Here is a 22,568-nt window from a genome sequence, read left to right on the forward strand (position 1 = left end):
AGTTTCAGGGGATCTGATGTCCTCTTCTGTCCTCTGTGGGCACTGCATGACACGGGTGCACTTACATACACACAGGTGTAACCCTCATATATGTAAAATAAAATTAAAAAAAATAAAAAATGGGGAACTGGAGAGATGGCTCAGTTAGTACAGTGCTTGCTGTAAAAGTGTGAGGTCCTGAGTTTGGATCCCCAGCACCCACATAAAAAGCTAGGCGTGGTGCTATGAGCCCATAATCACAGCTCTGGAGAGACAGAAACAGGTGGATCCCTGGTGTTCTCTGGCCTGCCAGCCTATCCCCAGGAAAAATCTTGCCTCAAAAAATAAAGTGAAGTATGATACCCAAGGATGACCTCCAGTCTCCACATATATACACATTCTCTCTCTCTCTCTCTCTCTCTCTCTCTCTCTCTCTCTCATAGGAAAAGAAAACCATCTTCACTCTATCATCCCTGCTCATGATCATAGCCCACATTCTCCTCTAGCACCCTGGGGGCCAGTGAGATGGCTCATTAGGTAAAGGTGCTTGCTGCTAAGCCTGAAGACCCAAGTTCGATCCTCAGGACCCACATGGTGGAAGGAGAGAACCGATTCCCACACGTTGTCCTCTGACTTCCACATGTGTGCCATTGTGGAACACACACACACACACACACACACACACACACACACACACACACACTAAATAAATGTAATAAAAAAATTAAAAGAAATAGAAGCACCCTGGCCTGTTTTCCTCTGAGACTACCCTTCCCTCTAGATGGTGGAGGCTTGGCTCCCTTGGCTAGAAAGCAGTAGTCTTGACAGCCAGAAAAAGCCACACAGACACTCCCATTTCTGTTTGATAATATGGTTTATTGTCCATTGACAGAGCAATCACTCTAAAAAAAAAAAATACAAAGCATCAAAGACATGCGCAGTCAGCTTGTTGACGTTCAGCAACTCTTGTGTTCCCAGCACGGGGTATCTCGGACTTCATAGTCCAGCATGAACACGGTGTCCCCCAACAACAAAGAGTCCAAACAAAATCAACAAAGCTTTAAATTATGCAGCAAGCTCACAGATATTTCTTAATACGTATCAAGCAGAGATTGGAAACAACTACCATGTAAACTTCATCTTAAATATTTCGAGTTGCTGGCACGATGGAGATGGAGGGAAAAGCGCAGTGCTTAGAATACAACATAAATTAAACAATGCCAAGTGGAGATCTGCCTTAAGCTATATATCGCAATTAATTTGCTGCAAAGGCCTTTGATTGGCCGCCGCTCGGCTGCCACCCGGCACTTTGTCCCATTGGCTTTTTTTCCGTTCTCTTACTCTGTTCGGCATGGTTAAAACACCAGCGTGTGTGATTCAAATATAAACACCATCTTTTAGAATCAACGCACTCAAGAGATGCTTCCTTCCTAATTAAGCTGAACCAGACACAAAAGTCAGAAGGTTGGAAAAGCAAAGATAAAGAGGCAGAAAAAAAGATTTGAAGGTCCCACAGTCCCAGGCCAGCTGCACCCACGCCATGCTTTCTACTCTGGGTGAGATGCTTCCTCAATGCAGAAATTTTTGTTTTGTTTTTTAAAAGTGCAAGTCTAATACCTATCAAGGGTAATTAAAAAAAAAAAAAAACCACAGCACAGGAATGCTTACAGCAATGTCAAAAACAAACTGGAACATGTCAAAAGTCAGCAGAAATGGGAGCAATTATTACATATGATTCCACTGTATAGGAAGCAAATGGGCGGGGTGGGATAGATGGGAGGATCTGGCGGCAACGTGTATACTGAAATCATGTGGTCTGGTCCATGACAGTATCCTAACAAGACTACATCACTGAACAGCATGAAAATGCCCTTGGGCAGGATGGAGGCTGATTCCTGGATTTTCTCCTAGTCTGTCCTAAAAATGGAAGTTATTAAGTTCTGAGCTGACCAGGTCCCAGTGCCACTTGGGGGCCAGGAGTCTTACAATTGCTTTGTGGTTGCTGACGGGGACAGGCTTCAAGGAGGGAGGTCTTTGGAAGCATTTTACGAAAGGACTACTCACAGGCTGCCACACCAGCATCTGTATGTGCGCATTTGTGCGTGTATGTTTGGATAATGTACACGTGTGTCCTTGGGACGGCTTAGCTTGAGACATGGGCAGGAGGAAGAGAAACTATATCCTTATGAAGCTTTGCCTGTCTTAACCCCCTTCTATTGGCATTGAAAAGTCATTATTTTTTTAAGGGAACTAGTAGGTTCCCAGTTCCCTATAAAGGGTCTTAAGTGGACAGTCTTTATGACATTAAGAAATGGAAGTAGAGAATGTCTTTGAGAATTCATCTTCTGAGAATTCATCTTTAGGAAATGAGATGTCTCTTAAAGCAAGCCACAGCATCCTGGGGGCTCAGTAAGAAGGAAGGGCCTGGAGAACCGCCTGTCTCTGTCTCCCCTTGCCTTGTGGGGCTCACGTGCTTAGCTAGTGACACAGAATCCACATAGTGACTACTGGCCTCGTACAGAGATTTCACTAGGGTTTTTCTGCTGGGGCAGAGCAAGACTGGCCTTTTACAGCTTCAGTTTGTGCAAAAAAAAAAAGGGGAACAGAGCCGGCTGCTCAACAGCAGCACAGCACCACCCCTCAAAGCAGAGCCACACAACACAACCCAGATACCAGAAACCACTTACAAGGGGTCAAGGATAGCATGATAAACCTGGGGATGAACTAGGAGGACAGTCTGACTCCTGCCCCCTGTGTGAGGCCTCACGTATCCACACTAGGGGCTGAGGACCGGGGGTGGAGATCGGAGAGGGCACAGAAATGACTTGGCTGGACTTAGACATGTGCCTCAACGAGGGCTCTACCTCCCCACCGGCCTGAGGAAGGTGTCACTGAATTCTGTAGATTCATGGGGTTGATAGGGCTCTTCTGTGAATGAACCACTGGTTCTAGGGCTGCTCTTGAACTTCAGGGAGTCCCAGGAGCTGGGAGTCTTTAGCAGGCCCAGGGGAGATGGGAGGGCACTTGAAAGGGCCAGGGACTGCCACCTTGGGCCAGAGGGGCGGCTGCTGCAGAAAATGAGGGACATACCCCTCTCAGGATGAAAAGGACCTGGTAGGCCGGCTACACAGTCATGCAACAACCTTCAAGAGTTTCTGCAAAATGCACATCCAGGCTCTGCCCCAACAGGGCCAGGGGACCCTAAAATGCTAACCTGTCTGGTGTTTGTGACAGTGTCAAAGAGGCCTGGGTAGGGAGTCTTATATCCCACCCCTGCCTGTACCCAAGGATCAAAAAGCCTGAGACACACAGTGCCAGGCTGGCAGAGGGAGAGGGTGTTGCAGGGACCCTGGCCCACCTGTCCCTCCAGACCCACTACCGTGTTTAGGGAAAATGGGGGGGTGCAGAATCACACTAATGTGGACCCACTTGGATGATTGTTTTATTCATGCTGTTCCAGGAAGGGATGTCAGAGCTGGACCAGTCTAAACCCTCGGAGACTTTTCAATTGGCCACAGGGGCGCTGTCGGGCTGCTTATGGGTCCTCAATGTCGAGAAACTCCTGCTTTGGGGGTGCCGCCCCGCGGTACCATGCACAAGACCCATCACTTCTCTTGATGCAGGCGAAGAATTTGGCCTGGTGCCCATTGATGCTCTTCTCTGTGACCCAGTCCATCCACAGGCACTCGTCCGGAGAGGAGATGTAGCATGGGATCATGGGGCAGCGTGTGATCTAGGGAACACAGGCAGGGGGACTGAGTTGGGACCAAGGTTACCTGGGGCACCTTCAGAACCAGCAGTGTGCCTACCGAGGATGTTTAAGGACAGCAGTTCGGCTGAGTCCCATGTTCCCCATACTGAGTTCGGTCAGGACTGGGGAAAGTCTCTGCACTCATCTACTTATGCAGCCCTGTGTGGTAGGTGTGCCTCTGCTTAGGGCCATCTGGTGTATGTTCTCCAAAGATGGTTTCCACTTAGCCTGCCCTCCTGGAGTTAAGTCCCTACCAGGGGTTTATATTTCCTGGAGACAGGTTTGAGCCAAGGAAGAAGGCCCATACACACCAGGTGTGGTGGTGCACACCTTTAATCCCAGCACTTCAGAGGCAGGCGCAACTCTGTGAGATGGAGGCCAGCCTGGTCTAAATAGTGAGTTCCAGGCCAGCTGGGGCTATAGGGAGACCCTGTCTCAAAAAACAAGAAAAAAAGAATGCCCATACTTAGCTCTCAAAAACCTGTTCTGGGACAGTGGCCACTAGCATTTGGGCAAAAGATTACACACCACCTGTGGAGCTGCACAAAGATGAGAACAGAGAGCATTATTTTGTTGTTGGTTACTGTTTTGTTTTGTTTTTTTAAATACTATTTTTGTGTGCATGAGTATATTGCCTGCTGATATATCAGGGCACCCCTGTCATGCAATGCCCTCAGAGGTCATAAGAGGGCGTCAGATCCCCTGGAACTGGAGTTATGGATGGTTGTTAGCTGCCATGTGGGTGCTGGGAGTTGAACCCAGGTCCTCTGCAAGAGCAGCCAGTACTCTTAGCTGCTGAGCCATCTCTCCAGTTCCTGTCTTTTGCTTGTTTTTAAGAGTCTCAAGTATCCCAGATTGCTAAAAATAACCTTAAACTTCTGATCTCCTGCTCTACCTCCTAAGTGCTGGGATAACAGGTATGTACTACCACTCCTGGTTTACACAGTATTAGGGCTGGAACCCAGGACCTCCTGCATGCTAGGCAAGCACTCTACCACGTGAATTATATCCCTGGCCCGTTTTCTGTTGTTGTTGGAGACAGGATCTCATTCTGCAGTGCAGGCTGGTAAGGAGCTCACTATATAGCTCAGCTTGGCTCCAAACTCAGCAATCCTCCTGATTTAGTTTTCTAGATACTGGGATTACAGGCATGTATTGCCATGCCCAGATAGAATTTCCTTTTGATGTTGTGCCAGGAATGGTGGAACTGCTCTTGGCTGGACACTTGGGCTTGGAATTCACACCTTTAATGACCAAGTAACAGGAGCAGGCAGGTACCACCTGGAAGGGGAGGAGGCCCATAAACAGGCTCAGCTGACACAGGCCTGGAGGGCAGGGCTCAGCTGACAAGGCTCGGTCCCAGAGTCACTCAGGATAACACACAGAGATGCTAGGTACCCAGCAGGGGGAGGTATGGAAAAGAGCAGGGCATAGGGCGAGTCCTTGGGGATGACAGCGTCCCAGCTGTCCCCCTCTTCAGTCACATCTAAGGGTGTGTGCTGGTACAACTCTGCTTAGCACAGCTTCTGGGAGGATTTGAGGAGGAAAGTACCTTCAGAGCTCCCAGTTCCACATTCACAGAGACTCATGCATGGAAAAGTCTAGAATATTGGAGAAAGTATCTACCCTCATGAGGCACACAACATTTACACGTGCACACGGGGAGAAAAATACTCCCAGGACCATGTTCCCCTCACAAAATTTCTTTCCTAAAGGGTTTTTCTTTCTAGAAGCTGCCAGTCAGGTTGACTGACTTATAGGCTTGTCCTACCCCCATTCCCTTAATCTTTCAAATATCCCTTGCCAGAAACACAGCTCAAGGCTCTCTGGTAACCAGAGACCAAAGGCTCCGGACACCCTTGCTACCGCACCTTGTCAGAGTCCACTGTGAAATCTGGATTCAGTGACCTGAGGGGTCTGGGAAGCCAAGGACCCCACCCCCCCAACACACACTCCCCACCTCCCACCGTCACCCCGAGGCCTCTTGATGGCAATGCCAGTGTGGGGACGTGGATCCGTTTACCTTGCACTCACAGCCCATCTGGTACCTATGGTTCAGGCTCTTCTTCTGGGTGGTGCTCAGTGTGTCCCAGGGCACAATAAAGTCACAGAGGGTAATGTGCATCTTACCATCCCCCTCGGCCTTGCCTGTGAGGAGACAGAGTGACCAAGCTCAGGATGAGAAACAAGTTCCCTCCCACATCTAGGTGCAGCCTGGGGTGTTGAGAGTTAGCTCTAACAATACTATGGTTGGGTTACTCGGAGCTTTAAAATAATCCATGTTTGAGCCAGCTTGGTAGGGCACACGGAGATGCAGGCAGGAGGATCGAGAGTTTAGGGCCAACCTTGGCTACATAGTGAGTTTGAGGCCAGCCTGGGCCACATGAGACCCTGATTCAAAACAACTGTGCTGGATGGCTTTAGTGTCAACTTGACACACCTGGGTTGAGGGAGCCTCAATTGGAAAATTGCCTCTATTGGACTGGCCTGTGGCCATGTTAAGGGGCATCTTCTTGATGAGTGATGTGGGAGGGCCCAGCCCACTAACTTGACACAATCTGGGAAGAATCTCAATAAGAGATTGTCTATATTGGGTTGGCCTGTGGGCATGTCTGTAGGGCACTATCTTAATTAACTTATGTGGGAAGACCCAGTCCACTGTGGGTAACACAGGGGGTCCTATACTGTATAAACGTAGAGAAACTGAGCTGGGTACTAGCACGCTAGTGAGCATAGTTGTTTCTCTCTGTCCTTGACTGGATGGGACTAGTTATTTCAGGTTTCTGCCTTGACTTCCCCACAGTGAGGGACTATATAACCTAGAACTGTAAGCTAAAATAAACCACCTCTCTTTTAAGTTGCTTTTTGCCAGGGTATTTTATCACAGCAACGGAAATGGAACTAAAACAATGTACAATGTAGAAAATGAGAAGGTAGGCAGGTAAGAACACTGGCTGCTCTTGCAGAAGACCTGGGTTCGAATCCCAGCACCCACATGGCAGCTAACAACTGTGTAACTCCAGTTCCAGGGAACCCACAGCCTCTTCTGTCCTCCGTGGGCACTGCATGACACAGGTGCACTTACCTACATGCAGGCAATACATGCATACACATAAAATAAATAAAATATTAAAGAAAAATAAAGTAACAGTGGGGGCTGGAGAGATGGCTCAGCAGTTAGGAGCACTGGCTGCTCTTGCAGAGGACCCGGGTTCAATTCCCAGCACCTACATGGCAGCTAACAACTATCCATAACTCCAATTACTCCAGGGGCTCCAACACCCTCTTCTGGTCTCTGAGGGCATTGCATGACACGCGTGCACTTATATACATGCAGGCTTAACACTCATACACATAAAACAAAAATAAAACATTTAAAATAAGAAGGTTGCCGGGTGTGGTGGCACACGCCTTTAATCCAAGCACTCAGGAGGCAGAGGTAGGCGGATCCTCTGTGAGTTCGAGGCCAGCCTGGTCTACAGAGTGAGTTCCAGGCAGCTCGAGCTACAGGGAGACCCTGTCTCAAAAAGACCAAAATAAATAAATAAATAAATAAATAAATAAATAAATAAATAAATAATAAATAAATAAATAAAATAAGAAGGTAACGGTGAAGGGGAGCGGTCCGTCCCTCATCTGTAGCTGCCCCCAGACTCTTATGCACAACATCCATACACAAAAGATCACGTGCTACGCAAATCATCTTGTTTCTGGTTTCATTTGTAATCTGTGTTTCTGTTGTGGCTAAGAATGCATGGAGCCTTGAAACTCCAGCGATCTGCTCCGGGTTCCCTCTGTGGGCCACAAGAAGCTGCTGTCCCTCTCTTGTGCTTCAGGCCCCTGACCCAGCTCTGCTCCCTCTCCATCTCAACACAGCGGGAGCCACAGCCACCAGGGAGAAGAGACAGCATCCAGTGAACAGCACCCAGTGTGAACAGCACCCCGTGTGAACAGTACCCCAGAGGCTGCTGTGGAGTTCATTTACACACTCTTCTAAGACAACAGCCCCTCGTCACCACACATAAATGCCTGGGATGAACACAGGAGGCCACCGAGGGCTGGGCAAGACCCTGAAGGGCACCAGGCTGCACCCTGAGCACCTCTGTTTGACAAAGCATCAGCACAGCATTATGGTAAAGGGGCCTTTGAAAAATATTAGTGTGGGACTGGAGAGATGGCTCAGCAGTTAAGAGCAATGGCTGCTCTTGCAGAGGACCTGTGTTCAATTCCCAGCACCCACATCAGGTGACAACCACCTGTGCTCTAGCTCCAGGGGATTCCAATGTCTCTGGCCTCCTCAGGCATGGGCATATCCACACACAGACACGCATATATAAACATAATTAAAAACTAAATCTTGGGGCTGGAGAAATGGCTCAGGGGTTAAGAGCACTGGTTACTCTTACAGAGGACCCGGGTTCAATTCCCAGAACCCACATGGTGTACACATATGTGTATGTGCAGATGCATGTGCCTGTGAACTCATGAGCAGGTGGCAGAGGAAGGTGTTAAATATCTTCCTATCTTTGCCTGAACCTGGAGCTGGTGTTTCAGCTGGGCTGGCGGCCAAGAAGCCTCCGCAATCCTCCTGTATCCCCCCACGACAGCACTGGGGTAACAGATAAGTGTGAGATGGAGCTTGGGTTTTTACACGGGTGCTAAGACCTGAACTCAGGCCCTCGTGGTTGCACGGATTTTGCTCTTAGCCACTGAGCCATTTATCCAAACCGAGATCAAAGTACATTAGAAACTTGTATGAAAATGTCACGATTCCTACTATTTTTAAAATTTTTATTTAATATCATGTGTGCACATGAGGCGGGTGTGGACCACGGCACACACGAGGAAAGTCAGTGGACAACTTTAGGAAGCCTGTTTTCTCTTTCCACCTTTACATGGGTTTCTGGGAATTGAACTCCGATCATAGGGCTTCCATGACAAGCCCCCTTTCTGGCTGAGCCATCTCATTGGCTCGTTATTTTGTATAATTAATACTAATAAAAAAATAAGGTCTTTAGCATACTTATATGTGGTTGGGCGGCGCACAGCATGATCATCTGTTAACAACACTCTAACTTATGTCTAGCTTGGAAAAAGGCAACACGTGAGTCTTGGTACAGAAAAATGGGAATTGATTAAAATGTATAACTAAGGCTTGTATGTTTACTTTTCCTTTCAGAGGAGAGGACTGTAAAATTACAGGGCCAATTCTGTATCAGTTCCCAGCCGGTTTCAGTGCCCAATTCCACATGTGAAGCTGAGTCACCAGCCTGGGAGGAGGTGACCAGCCTCGGGCAATGTGGTCACTCACACAGCCAGAGCCAGCACTGGCTGGGCGGTTTGCTAGACCATGTGATTTCTGGTTAGCCCCTTGTTAAAGGGTTGTCCTGACTCTAGAGAACTGGAAATAGGTTTTGTGTCTTGGGAAATAAAGACTATAGTCAGTCTGGAGTCACCTGACCAAGTCCAAGAGAAAAAGCCAGAGTAAAGAGGTTCCTTGGGCAGTGGGGTGAATCAGCCACGGGTGCCATGATGTTCTTACCCCGATCCCCCTCTCAAGGAGAGCAGGATAAGGCATGCACCCCGACTGGCAGAGCATTTGGCTTACGGGGCAACCAGAGCCACTGTTGTCCTAAAGAATGGGCTGGAGAGATGCTCAGGGGTTAAGCGTAATGGCTGCTTTTGAAGAGGACCTGGGTTCGGTTCCCAGCACCCACATGAGAGCTAACAATTATCCATAACTCCACTTCCAGGGGATCTGTTGCTCTCTTCTGGCCTCTTTGAGCATTCCACAACATGGGTGCACTTACATATGTGTAGGCAAACCACTCATACACAGACACATATAAATAAATCCTCTAAAAAAAAAAAAAGAGTAGAGGACCTGGAGAGACGGCTCAGCAGTTAAGAGTACTGGCTGCTACTGCAGAGGACCCGGGTTCAATTCCCAGCACCCACATAGCAGCTAACCACTATTTGTAACTCCAGTTCCTGGGGAATTCAACACCCTCTTCTGACTTCCGCAGGCATCGCATGACAGGCGTACACTTACATGCATGCAGGTAATACACTTATACATATAAAATTTTTTTAAAAAAAGGAGAAGAAGCCGGGCATGGTGGCACACGCCTGTAGTCCCAGCACTAGGGAGGCAGAGGCAGGCGGATCTCTGTGAGGTCAAAGCTAGCCTGGGCCAACTAGTGAGTTCCAGGATAGCTGGGGCTACAGGGAGACCCTGCTTCAAAAAGTCAAAAAAAAGAAGAGAGGGGTCAGACATGGGGTCGCCCATTTTTTTTTTTTTTTGGTCTTTTTGAGACAGGGTCTCCTTATGGCCCCAGCTGTCCTGGAACTCACTATGTAGACCAGGCTGGCCTTGAACGCAGAGATCCACCTGCCTCTGCCTCCCAAGTCTGGGATTAAAGGCGTGTGCCACCACGCCTGGCAGTGTCACCCACTTTTAATCCCAGCATTCAGGAGGCAGAGGCAGGTGGACCTCTTTGAGATCAAGGTCAGCCTGGTCTATATAGTAAGCTTCAGGCCAGTAGAGGCTACAGGGAGACCCTGTCTTAAATAGACATCTTAGGCTTGGGATGTCCAAAGCACACTCCTGTCTCCAAATCTAAGGACAGGTGTCTGGGGGAAGGGGGCAGGGGTCCATGTCAGAATCTTTCTCAATTGCTTTCTACCTTAATTGTTTTTAATAAATATTTTTAAATTTATTTTTATTTTTTATGTGTATGAGTGTTATGTCTGCTTGTATGTAAGTGCACCTGTGTCATGTAATACCTACAGAGGTCAGAAGAGTGTTGGACCCCCTGGAAGTGGAGTTATAGAGAGTTGTTAGCTGTCATGTGGTGCTGGGATTTCAACCCCAGGTCTTCTGCAAGAACCACCAGTGCTTTTAATCACTGAACCATCTCTTCTGCCCCAAGTATTGTTGTTGGTTTTTATTTATTTATTTATTTATTTATTTATTTATTTATTTATTTTTGAGACAGGGTCTCGCTATGTAGATTAGGCTGGCTTGGAACTCACAGAGATCTGCTTACCTCTGCCTCCCAAGGGCTATGATTAAGAAGTGTGTGCTATCATGGCTTAATTTTTTAAAATTTATTTCTATTTTATGAGTGTTTTGCCTGCATGTATGTAAGTGTAACATGTGTGTTCAGTGCCCACAGAGGCCGAAACAGGATGTTGGATCCCTCTGGAACTAGACGACTGTTAACACTATGTGGGTGCTGGGAACTGAACCTGGTTCCTCTGCAAGAGCAGCGGTGCGCTTAACCACTCTCCACCTTATTTTTTGAGAGAAGGTTTCTCACTGAACCTAGAATTTACCAATTGGGCTAGAATGGCTGGACGGTAGCTCTAGAAATCCTCCTGTCTCTGCCTCCCTGGCACTATGGTCCCCAGCACATGCTGCCATGCACAGCTTTCATGTGGGTGCTGGGGACTGAGCTCAGGTCCTAATGCTTATCTGGAAAACACTTTACTGACTGAGCCATCTCCCCAGCCCCTACTCCCCCGAGGACAGCTTTCTACTGAGGTCCTCAGCAGACCCTTCCCACCTGTTCTGCTGTGTGGCCCCGTAACCTGCTTTTCTTAGACCTCACATGCATCTTTACATCAGCTCATCGGGTTTGCATTCAGTGTGACACAACATGCTCAGATGACCACCACCTCACATTTAAGAAACAAAGTTATGGGGCTGGAGAGATGGCTCAGTGGTTAAGAGCACTGACTGCTCTTGCAGAGGACCCAGGTTCGATTCCCAGCACCCACAGGATGGCTACAAACTGTCCTTAACTCCAGTTCCAAGGGAATCCAAAGCCACCTTCTGACCTCCATGGTACTGCACGACATGGATGCACTCACATACATGCAGGCAATACACTCATACACATAAAATAAAAATGATAAAATATTAAAAAAAGAAACAAAATTATCAGTGAGTGTGGAAGTAGGTCCCCAAAGTGCCTCACATTGCTCTCTTCCATCTCACAACAGCCCCACCAGAGGCCTGGAAGGTGCTGACAATCCAAGCCACTGGGCCAAGGACGCTAGTTGGTCAGGTGTTCAAATGCCAGTGTGCTTTAAGAAGCTGTGCCTGGGCATCGACCTGGACCACCTTCCGCCTTTTTTTTTTTCTGTCTTTTTGAGACAGGGTCTCCCTGTAGCCCCAGCTGTCCTGGAACTCACTATGTAGACCAGGCTGGCCTTGAACTCACAGAGATCCGCCTGCCTCTGCCTCCCAAGTGCTGGGACTAAAGGCGTGCGCCACCGCGCCCAGCCTCACCTTCTGCCTTTTTTAAAAAAGTATTTTATTTTTATTTTATATGTATTAGTGTTTTGCTTGCATGTGTGTATGTGCATCATGGAATTGGAGCCTTTAAACTGGAGTTATAGACAGTTGTTAGCCACTATTTGGACACTAAACCTGAGTCCTCAGCAAGAGCAGCCAGCGCTCTTAACTGCTGGGCCATCTCTCCGAGTTGCCTTGTACCTTATCCACTATGCTGGTTTGATCTCTTTGTACAAAAAAACTGTGACCATTTGACACCTTTAATTCTCCTGCATTGCGTGGCAGGATGGTTCAGTGGGTAAAGGCCTGATCATCTGAGTTTAATCCCTGGGACCCACATAGTGGAAGGAGAGAACTGACTCCCACAAGTTGTCCTCTGACCTCACACATGTGCTGTGGCATGTACATACCCACAAACACACACACAAATAAATCAGAATGTAATTAACTCCCCTTCACCCTGGGTGTGTTTGAGCACTTCTCCAAGACACAAGTTAGTGTCTGAGCTGGAGGGTTAATGGAAGCATTGACAGGAAGTTGCTCATCAAATTCAATGCAGAGACTATCACTTTTTTTCCCTAAAACTTTCAAGTGTCCATACAGGGAGTGAGCATGTGACTCAGTAGAGCCCTTGCATGTCTGGCCTTTGCTTGGATGGGGAAAGTTTTAGCTATACACTGGCGCTCAGCCCTGACTACACATGGACGCTTGAACCTAGATTCTCCTTGACAGGTTGGGCTTGGGTGTCACAGGTAGAACCTTCAGGGAATCCACGGAGAAAGAAACTTGGAAAACCCCTACCTCCCAGCCAGTTCCCCGGGAAGGGGATTGCTGCTTCCCGCTCCAGGATGGTGGCCCGCTGCCAAGGCCTCTGCACGGGTGAGGACCTGGTGGGTGCCTCTGGAAGCAGGCACTGGCCAAGATCAAGGCCGCTTTACTGCTCAGAGTCTAACGGGCATAGGTGGTTGATGCAGTCCCTGGGGTGGCCTGCCGTTTGACCAGGTGGCCCCTAGAAGTTAGTGTGGGGGAGCTTGTTCCTTAAGGACCAGGTCACAGAGGAACACAGACTGGGAAGTCACTGGCTTATGGAGAAGAGGAGACTCAGCTCCTACACACCTGCAATTAGATACTCTTTCTTTCCTCCAACGTCCAGCGACACCCCACACACTGCCGAGGAGGGGGCTGTGTAGATAAACTCGATGTCCTTGTCAGGTCCTTTGAACATCTGCAAAGACACAGGAGGGCGGGTGTAAGCAGAGATGGGCCTCCCAACTGGAGCAAATGGGGAGTGACCTGAGTGCACCCAGGTGTTCCCACCCACCCTGCACAGAGGCAAGAACGTGTGTCATATGGGTTCACAGGCCACCAATTCTGCAAAGGCGTCCTTCAGAGTCATCATCTTCTGAGAGCAGTGGGTCTCAGCAAGTGGGCACAGCACTGTCATCTGCAGGGACTTTCTTAGAGGACACTCCTGCACGGTCATTTCAGAACCTCTGTGTGAACTCTAGAGATTCTCGCCTGCCACAGAGGATCATGCATCTGTCTAGTTCCACTAACTAAAGTTTATTTGTTTGCTAGGGAATCCCCCAAGCTCTCCCCAACCTCTTTCTTTCTCTTGATGGGATTAAACCCAGGGCTTTGAGCCCAATAATTTACACCCCCAGCACCATGTCTATGCTTTTTTTTTTTTTTTTTTTTTTTTTGAGACTAAAGTCTCACTATGGCTGGGCATGATAGCACATGCCTTTAATCCCAGCATTGAGGAGGCAGAAGTAGGCAGATGCATCTCTGTGAGTTCTAGGCCAGCTAGAGCTACAGGGAGACCCCGTCTCAAAAATAATAACAAAAAAAGTCTATGTAGGTAGCCAGGTCTGGCCTCAAATTCCCTGCTCTCTTGCCGCAGCCAGGATGCGGGATTGCAGGCATGAATGACCCTTGTTTATTTCCAGAAACTTTGATGAGGCATTGGCCTCACGATGGGGACAAAAGGGAGAGAGAAGCACTGGAACCAGAACACAACGTCAAGGCCAAGGGAAGGTCTGATTTCTCAGTATCTGACTCACAGCTCTTTTCTTTTCTTTTCTTTTCTTTTCTTTTTGGTCTTTTTGAGACAGGGTTTCCCTGTAGCCCCAGCTGGCCTGGAACTCCCTATGTAGACCAGGCTGGTCTCAAACTTACAGAGATCCACCTGACTCTGCCTCCCAAGTCCTGGGATTAAAGGTGTGTACCACCACACCTGGCAACAACTCTTTAAAAAAAAAAAAAGAAATTATGGGGCTGCAGAGATGGCTCAGCAGTTAAGAACACTGGTTGTTCTTGCAGAAGACCCAGGTTCGAATCCTGGCACCCACATGGCAGCTAACAACTGTCCGTAACTCCAGTCCCAGGGGATCCAACAGCCTCTTCTGGCCTCAGCAGGCATTGCACGACACTGGTACACGTACCTACATGCAGACAGTGCACGCATACACATAAAATAAAAAGAACTTATTTATATTTATTTTATGTGTTTAAGCATTTTGCGCACGTACCTACATGCAGACAGTGCACGCATACACATAAAATAAAATAAAAAGAACTTATTTATATTTATTTTATGTGTTTAAGCATTTTGCCTGCATGCATGTAAGTGCAACCATATGTACAATACCTGGGGAGGCCAGAAGAGGGTGTTGGATCCCCTGAAATAGACAGTTGTTAGCCATCATGTGGGTGCTGGGAATCGAACCTGGTACTCTGCCAGGGCTCTTAAAAACCCCCAAGGCATCTCTCCAGCCCTGACTCACAGCTCTTCAGGCGAGCACCTGCTGCCCAGCTGAGGAAGAGCAGACATTTTCCCTTTTTCTCTCTCTCCCTCCCTCCCTCCCTCCCTCCTCCTAGAGAGGCTCTTAAAATTTTATTTCTATGTGTCTATGTCTATGTGTGCATATGTGTATGCGGGTGCCATGTGTATGCAGGTGCCATGTGTATGCGGGTGGAGGCCAGAAGAGGGCATCAGACCCTTGGAGCTGGAGTTCCATGCATTGTGAGTTACAGGCACCTGAACACCGTCCTCTGCAGAAGCTGTGTGCTAGAGGGTCTTTGTCAGCTTGGTACAAACTACAGTCACATGGTAGGACGGAACAGCAATTGAATTTTCTCCATCAGATTGGCCTGTGACTGAATTTTCTCCATCAGATTGGCCTGTGACCATGTCTATAAGGAATTTTCTTAACTGCTAATTGATGTAGGGGGCTCAGCCTACTGTGGGCAGTGCCATCTCTGGGTGGGTGGGCCTGGGCTGTATAACGTAACTGTGCAAGCCAGCCGTGCAGGGGTCCTCTGTGGTCTCTGCTTCACTTTCTGCCTTGGGTTCCTGCCTTGAGTCCCCGCCCCGATTTCCTTTGGTGATGGACTATTAACTGGGTGTGAAGGATGAAATCAGCCCTCTTCTCTCCAAGTTGGTTTTGGTCAGTGTTTTATCACAGCAATGAGAAAACAGGTAGACAGGACTCTTAACTGCTGAGTCATCTCTCCAGTCCCTCTCCTAGAGCATTTTAATTAGCAAAGCCAGATGAATCAAGCGCATCCCTTACGTCAAGACAAACCAGCCTTGGGGGGCTTCACTACCAATCCATGGGAAGAAAGCCCAGGAGGATGACATTCTCCACATGCACATCCAATGATGTCATTCACTAAGAGGCCGAGGTGCTTGCTGTGAGGAGGTCATGAGAGCCCAGCTTCTTCTTCGGTTCATGAAGAGACTTCAGTACTGAGAGACAGGTCACCCCCTTGAGGTGATGTGTGTAAAGAGGAAGCAAGCACTCCCCTGGCCTTTGGAAATATTTTCTAGGGCCTTTGCTGCTTTTAACTTTGTTAATTATGGACGATGACAACCACTACTGTGTAGCAAGCCTGTCCCTAACACTGGGGCCAGCTGTCTTTCTTTGAACACTAAGTTAATGCCAGCCACTACCACTACAGCATCAGGCAGTGACCCCAAGGCAAAGGGTTCTTCCCTACCGTCTTCCTGCCCTGTCTTTCCCTCCCCTCCCCAGACAGAGTCTCATATAGCCAAGGATCACTTTAAACTCCCGATTCTTCTGCTCTACTCTACCTTCCGAGCACTGGGATTGCAGGTGTGTGCCACCTTGCCCAGTTTATGAGGTGCTGGGGCTCACACTCAGGGCTTAACGCATGCTAAGCAAACAATCTACCAATTAAGCCATATCCCTAGCCTCTCTCCCTCAAATACGGGTTTCTTTCCGTTGGTCCCCAGACATAGAAAGCACTCTGAAAACACTAACATGTCTGCAGCCCCTCTGATCTCAGCCCTGTCCATCTGATGGGCTGCCTTCTCAGTAAGTGGCCCCTGACAGCCAGGAAGCTGCCTCTGACCACACCTGCGGACTCAGCCTCTTCTCAACTGCAGGACAGGCTGGGCCGTACACTGCAGCTACAGACCAAGGTCACCTCTTCCATTAGTTTGGGGGCAAAGACTGTGTCCTCCCAGCCACTGAACACTGCAACAGCTCAGCCTCAGAGGCTCAGATGCCGCAGTGACCCCAGTGACTTATAAGGAGGTTCCCACTAGTTTATCACCTAGTAAAATCAAGATGTTTCTGGAAAAACTGAAGTGCTTGAGAATTTAAGATTTCTGTCTGACTTTTCAGGTCCTTATGGCTTAAGGAGAACAGGGCCTGTGTGTGGCTTGACAACCTGAGTTTTTGGCCTATAGCTGGCTGGGTGGAACTCTAGTCCCCTGTCCGATCTGTCCACCCTCTGCTCCCTGGATGATGCAGTCACATCTGAAGTTACCTTTATCTGTTTGATCTCATATTGAATCCTCTTGATGGGGTTCCCATAGATGTCATTCCCAGAGTCCACCTCCTTCTCGCTGACCGCTTTGGCCCTGATCACTGCAAAACACAGAAACACAGAGGTGAGAAGAGCCCCCTAGGATCATCCAGGTCCTGCCCAAGGGTTCAGTGTCCCTGCCTATGGGAGGTGGGCCCATTCCTCACCTGTTGTAACCTGGGGGCCAGAGGACCCTGACCTGGCACAAGCCAGGAGAGGGAGCGCCTATGGCTTGTTCAAGAGTTCTTTCTATGCTGGGGCTCTGTCGGTAGAGTGCGTGCCTAAATTGCCTGAAGGTCTGGGTCTATCTCTAGCAATGCATAAAACCAGGCATGGTGGCACACACCTGTAATCCCAATGCTTGGAAGGTAGAGACAGGAGGACCAGAAGTTCAAGGCTAACCTGGGCTAATAAAACGCTGACTTGAAAAAAGCAAGCTAGACACCAACACCCACAAATTGTCCTCTGATCTCTACATGTGCACTGTAGCACACAGATACCTCCAAAATAAGTTAAAAATGCAAAAAAAAAAAAAAAAAGAAAACCCACTTGAGGACTGACACACCTGAGGTTGTCCCCTGACTGCCCCATGGACCTGCACACAGACGTCCATAGGACACTTTGCATGGAAACGCTTTTCCTGCAGTGCTAGGGAGCTAGGGAGGGAACTCAGGTCCTTTGGCATGCTAGGCAAGCGCTCTGCTGAGCTGCGCCTCAGCACCCCAGTGGATAGGCCTTTCAGATCTGAGCTCCCTAAACATGAATAAACTAGGCCCCTTTGAGGTTGATGCTCACCCACCTTCTTTCAACCCCAAAGCCTGTTTGAGGTGGTGGTGGCTGGGATGTCCACATCCCTCCCTACAGGAGCGAGATTACAGAACAGACCATTTGCTGACTGTTCTCTGCACACCAACAGATAGGCCTCAAGGAGGGAGAAGTCCCAGCAATCGGGAGGAAGTCAGACCCACAGCTGCACTGAGGCTGCAGAGCTACCCAGGGCGAGGACTCCGAGCTTCGCTTTGGCATTGTTTCAGGGTTTGTTTTGGTTTTGTATTTCTGTGGTTTTTGCTTGCTTTTAAACATCTCGGGGCTGGAGTGAGATGGCTCGGTGGTTAAGAAGACTTGCTGCTCTTGTGGAGGATGGGGCTTTGTTCCCAGTACCCACGGGGCAGCGAACAACCATCCGTAACTAGAGTTCCAGGTGATCTGTTGCTCTCTTCTGGCCCCTCACAGGCCCTGCATGAATGAGTGCACTTACATGTAGGCAAAATACTCATACATATACATTTTTAAAAGTTAATAAAAAAGGAGGTGGGGACTTAGCTCAGTGGTACAGCACCTGCCTAGCAAGGGCAAGGCCCTGGGTTTAGTCCTCAGCTCCGGGAAAAAAAAAAAGTTAAAAAATCTCATTACCTAGCCCTGGCTAGTCTTGAGCTTACAGAAATCCACCTGCCTCTGCCTCCTGAGTGCTGGGATTAAAGACATGCTCCACCATGCCTGATAATTTTATTTTTCTTTTATACGTATGAGTGTATTGCCTGCATGCATGTTAAGTGCACCTGTGCCATGCAGTGCCTGCAGAGGTCAGAAGGAGGTGTCAGTTCCCCTGGAACTGGAGCTATGGATGGTTGTTAACTGCCATATGGGTGCTGGGATTCCAACTCAGGTCCACTGCAAGAGTGACCAGTGCTCCTAATGCTGAGCCATCCCTCCAGCCCCCATAATTTTAATCTTTATTTATATAAATGTGTGTGTGTGCCTGCTTTATCTATATGTGTACCACAGGCATGCGCTGCCCCTGGAGGCCAGAAAAGGGTGTCAGAGGATGCCCTGGAACTCATGAGCCACCAGGTGGGCACTGGAAACTGAACCGGGGTCTTCTACAAGAGCAGCAAGTACTCTTACCTGCTGAGCCATCTCTCCAATGCTGTTCTTTGTAGTAGCGCATGTTTTAGGGGAAGTGTGACACAGGTAGAGTTGGAAACTGTGCAGGGACAGACTGGGCTAGAAATGCTGTGGTTTAGTGATGGTGAGAAGGGAGGTCACAGAGGAAGAACTCCCCAGACAATGTTAGAAGTGATGGGAAGAGATGAGTCAGGAAGATTCCAGAATGTTTTAGAGCTTGGAGTCCTGCCCCACAGGGCTTTCTACTAGCAGTTAAGCCCTAGTTCCTCCCTGGTAACCCTACCACTGAGGGTCAGCAGGTCGTGCCAAGGCCAGGGCTTTCCTTCACTTCAAGGTTATTAGCTGGAGCAGAGCCTGCCTAAATGGCTGAAAACTTTGCCCTCCAAAAGGCAGTGGTGTAGGGTCACTCTGGGTGAGGGGACCTTCTGTCACTTTGCACACAGGTAGACAGAGACAGGAGCAGATAGGGTCTGCTCAGAGCCACCCCGCCCAGTGGTCAGCTTGAGTCTTAGAGACTCCCGGCCAGGGCTGCTCCCCATAGAGGCAGGGAGGTCCAGGCACGTGGGTGAACCATCTGCTCCCTCAGACCCCAGCAATGCGCTCTGGATCCCTCCCCACTGAGTCCCACACCACAGCTCGAGCCCCACCCAGCCCCAAGCCCTATTAGCACTGCTCCTTCTGTGCAGCTGAGTCACTGCCAGCCCGGCCACAGGTTCCTGTTTCCCAGCCTAAGCCAGGCCTCACTTTGAACATCACATCTGGTAAAGGCTACCTGGCAGGCCATTGTAGAACGGGAGCTCTGCCTTGACTCCCATGCCTCCGCCATAACTATCTCCTGTGAAATGCCTTCACCTAAAATGTGAACCTTCTGCAACTGAGTGTTAACCTGGATTAGTGCTGCTCAGTCACCCCTGCCCACCTCTTGATCTTCCTCGACCCATGTTGCTTTCCTGCCCCACCCCCCACGTGCCCAGAAACCAAGTATATCACACTTTGGAACAGGCAAGCCTTTTCTGCCCAAAGTTCCACCCTCTGCTCTCTGCCTGAAGAACGTCTACTTAGCCTTCAGGAGCCCATTACAGTCCTTCCCCATCTTCCTACTGAGGCACTTGGTGTATTCTCCGTCTCCCATACGTTCTGCTGTAAACACCTGGGAACCTACCTGTCTGTTTAGCAGCTCCGAGGAGGCCTCACAGGCACAGGCCACGTGGTCACGTGGAACAAACAGGTGGCGCTCAGAAAACATCTACCAGATGGAACTGCGCTGATCTGACAGCCTGGGGCTGTCTGCACAGGTGAAGCTGGCCCTTGGTCCTTACTATGTAATCTACAGCACCGGTGCAAAGTTGATGGTTAACACTGTCATACTTGCTTTTCATGCAGCACTGTCCGTCAGCTCAGAAAGAAGACAGGGTGGTGGGTCTAGGAGCAGCAGTCCACCTCCCTCTGTCTGGGAACTCTCTAGCCCTGCTTCTCTGTAGTGGCCCACTATGTGCACCATGCTTAATACATAAAAGTGCTCAACAGAGGCCAGCGGGGTGTGTGGCTGTTCGTAGAGTGCTTACATAGCATACACAAAGCCCGCAGTTTGATTCCCAGCACCACTAACAACTGAGTATGGTACGTGCCTGTAAAGTCAGGACTGCCCTGAACGTCTATGAAGTTTGAGGCCAGCCTGGGCTACATGAGACCATGTCTCAAAAACAAAAACAAAAACACGCCTCAATATACTGACAGCAAATAAACTCAATGACTCCTAAACAGCCCCAAGGTCACATTTCCCCTATGCACCGAGGTCCAAGCATGGCTGTCTCAGAAGCGCCTGAGTTCCCACATGAATTTAGGCAAAAGGCCAAGAGGAGGTCAGGTCTGTGTGAAGAGGTGGGGCAGAGATGAAATGATTAACCACAGGCAGCTGTGACCCCTACGGTGGTGGCCGGGATTAGAGAGGACCTGGGTGGGGCAGGCGGTGCTAGAACCACAGCATGTGCTGATTTTAGAGCCAGCACAGCACAGCAGAACAGGGAAGAACCCTCAGCTCCTGCAGGACAGTGGTGTGGAATGCTGTATTCTGCTTCTCGGGGCCAGAGGGACCTGGTCCTGTGGGTAGTCAGATGGGTTCCCCAGGCTGGGCAGATACAGAGGGCAGTGGAAAGCATACTTTCCTTTCTGAAATCATCAGAAAAGAAGCCGGGCGTGGTGGTGCACGCCTTTGATCCCAGCACCTGGGAGGCAGAGGTAGGCGGATCTTTGTGAGTTCTAGGCCAGCCTGGTCTACATGGTGAGTCAGGACAGCTGGGGCTACAGGGAGACCCTGTCTCAAAAAGACAAAAAAAAAAAAAAAATTCAGAAAAGAGAGCTGAATTGAGAGCCCAGGGTAAATTAGCGGTATTCAAACTGGAGAGTTAACTGGGGGGGAGGTCAGGGGTGCTGGGTGTCGGGGAGACAGTACAGCCGAGGCACCACTGTCAACAATCACCACGGTCAACTCAGCTGCTTCTGTCTGGTCATGGGGACCCAGACTATAGATTCTTTAGAGTTGAATTATGGACGGAAGCTCTTCTTCCACTTTGCAAAACCAGGTGAGGAACAGAAAGGGAGGCTCAAGGGAGGCCATGCAAACTGATTCCATGAAACCTTCTGCAAAGCACCCAACTCCCAGATGAAAGGAAGAGGCTGGGTCTGTTAGTGCATACCAAGCAGCAGGCACCTGTCTGGGCTGTTACCTGATGGGAACAGTAGATGGAGGGGAGCCCGGAGGTCTTGCCTCTAAAAGGCTTTAACAGCCCTGGCCTTGGAAGAAGCTCTGATCAGGCGGCATGATCTAGGCAGCCTGCAGACAGATGGACAGGAAACCATACAGACTGCATCACACTGGAGGACAGGGAAGAAGGAAGAAGGGCACTCTCCAGCAGTAGATCCATAGGTATGGCATCGGTCATCACTGTGACATGCGGGGTGACCGCCAAGGCCTAAAAGAGGCCAAATCACAGAAGGGATGGCTTTCCTGGGTCCTAGGCCATTTGACAGACTGGTAAGTACACCCACCCACTGGAGTGAACTAGAAGCCAGGCATGGGTGCATGTTCACTGAATACTTCTGTGCTGGGCTGGGGTCAGGCACACCAGGGCAGGGTCAACCACATCCTGCTCTGCCCGCTACCACCCAGGGAACTGGACAGAGCAGCTCTTCGTAAACATTTCCGCTCTAACTGCTTTGTGCTCCCAGTGATGCCCCCCTTCCCTCGACAAGTTCAAGTTTTGCTTTTTCTCCTCTTCTAACACATCTGGGTTTGAGATCAAGGGCGGTACACGGGCTGATGAATTCACTGCCAAATGCTGGCTCCTGGAATGCACAAGCATCGACTTAATTCAAAGCACATGCAACCGCAGCGCCCCTGCCCCCATCCCTCCAGCTGAAGACACCACATGATGTCACTTCCCCCCATGAGAAGCCTGCAAAAACAATCCCCAGCGTACCCAGCGGGAGGGGATGGAAAAGAACTGGGTGGGTGGAAAGTCAAGATCACTGAAGATGAGCCGAAGAGGATGCCCTGTGTTCAGAACAATCATAACCACCCAGGGACACCAGCAGACGCTGGACGGTCCTGCAGCTGTCCTCTCCATGAGGGGACTTACTGGAAACTCTGGGCACTATGGCCCTGATTAAGGGCAGTTGTTCGATGCAGCACACTCCACAGATCCCACATGACTGGCAGAGCTGACAGACCAAGACTTGGGGGCCATGGTGCTCTCAGTGTGTGTCACACTCACATACCTGCCAGCAACTTTTGAA

The 22,568-nt window shown here is 49.4% G+C and overlaps 1 protein-coding gene across 1 annotated transcript in view; it reads right to left on the bottom strand.

Moving 5' to 3' along the window:
* Positions 1 to 834: 834 nt before the first annotated feature.
* Positions 835 to 22,568, bottom strand: part of Timp2 (TIMP metallopeptidase inhibitor 2) — a 51,104-nt gene continuing 29,370 nt past the window's right edge. Inside the window, exons 2-5 of the mRNA XM_008849656.3 lie at positions 16,830 to 16,930; positions 13,149 to 13,257; positions 5,754 to 5,878; positions 835 to 3,712 (exon numbers count right to left, since the gene is read on the bottom strand). Of these exons, the coding sequence (XP_008847878.1) occupies positions 3,515 to 3,712; positions 5,754 to 5,878; positions 13,149 to 13,257; positions 16,830 to 16,930 (533 nt within the window). The 3' untranslated portion in view covers positions 835 to 3,514. The remainder of the gene's footprint in view (positions 3,713 to 5,753; positions 5,879 to 13,148; positions 13,258 to 16,829; positions 16,931 to 22,568) is intronic.

Source organism: Nannospalax galili, unplaced genomic scaffold (assembly GCF_000622305.1).
Source record: "Nannospalax galili isolate Female #2095 unplaced genomic scaffold, S.galili_v1.0 scaffold945, whole genome shotgun sequence".
Lineage (NCBI taxonomy): Eukaryota > Metazoa > Chordata > Mammalia > Rodentia > Spalacidae > Nannospalax > Nannospalax galili.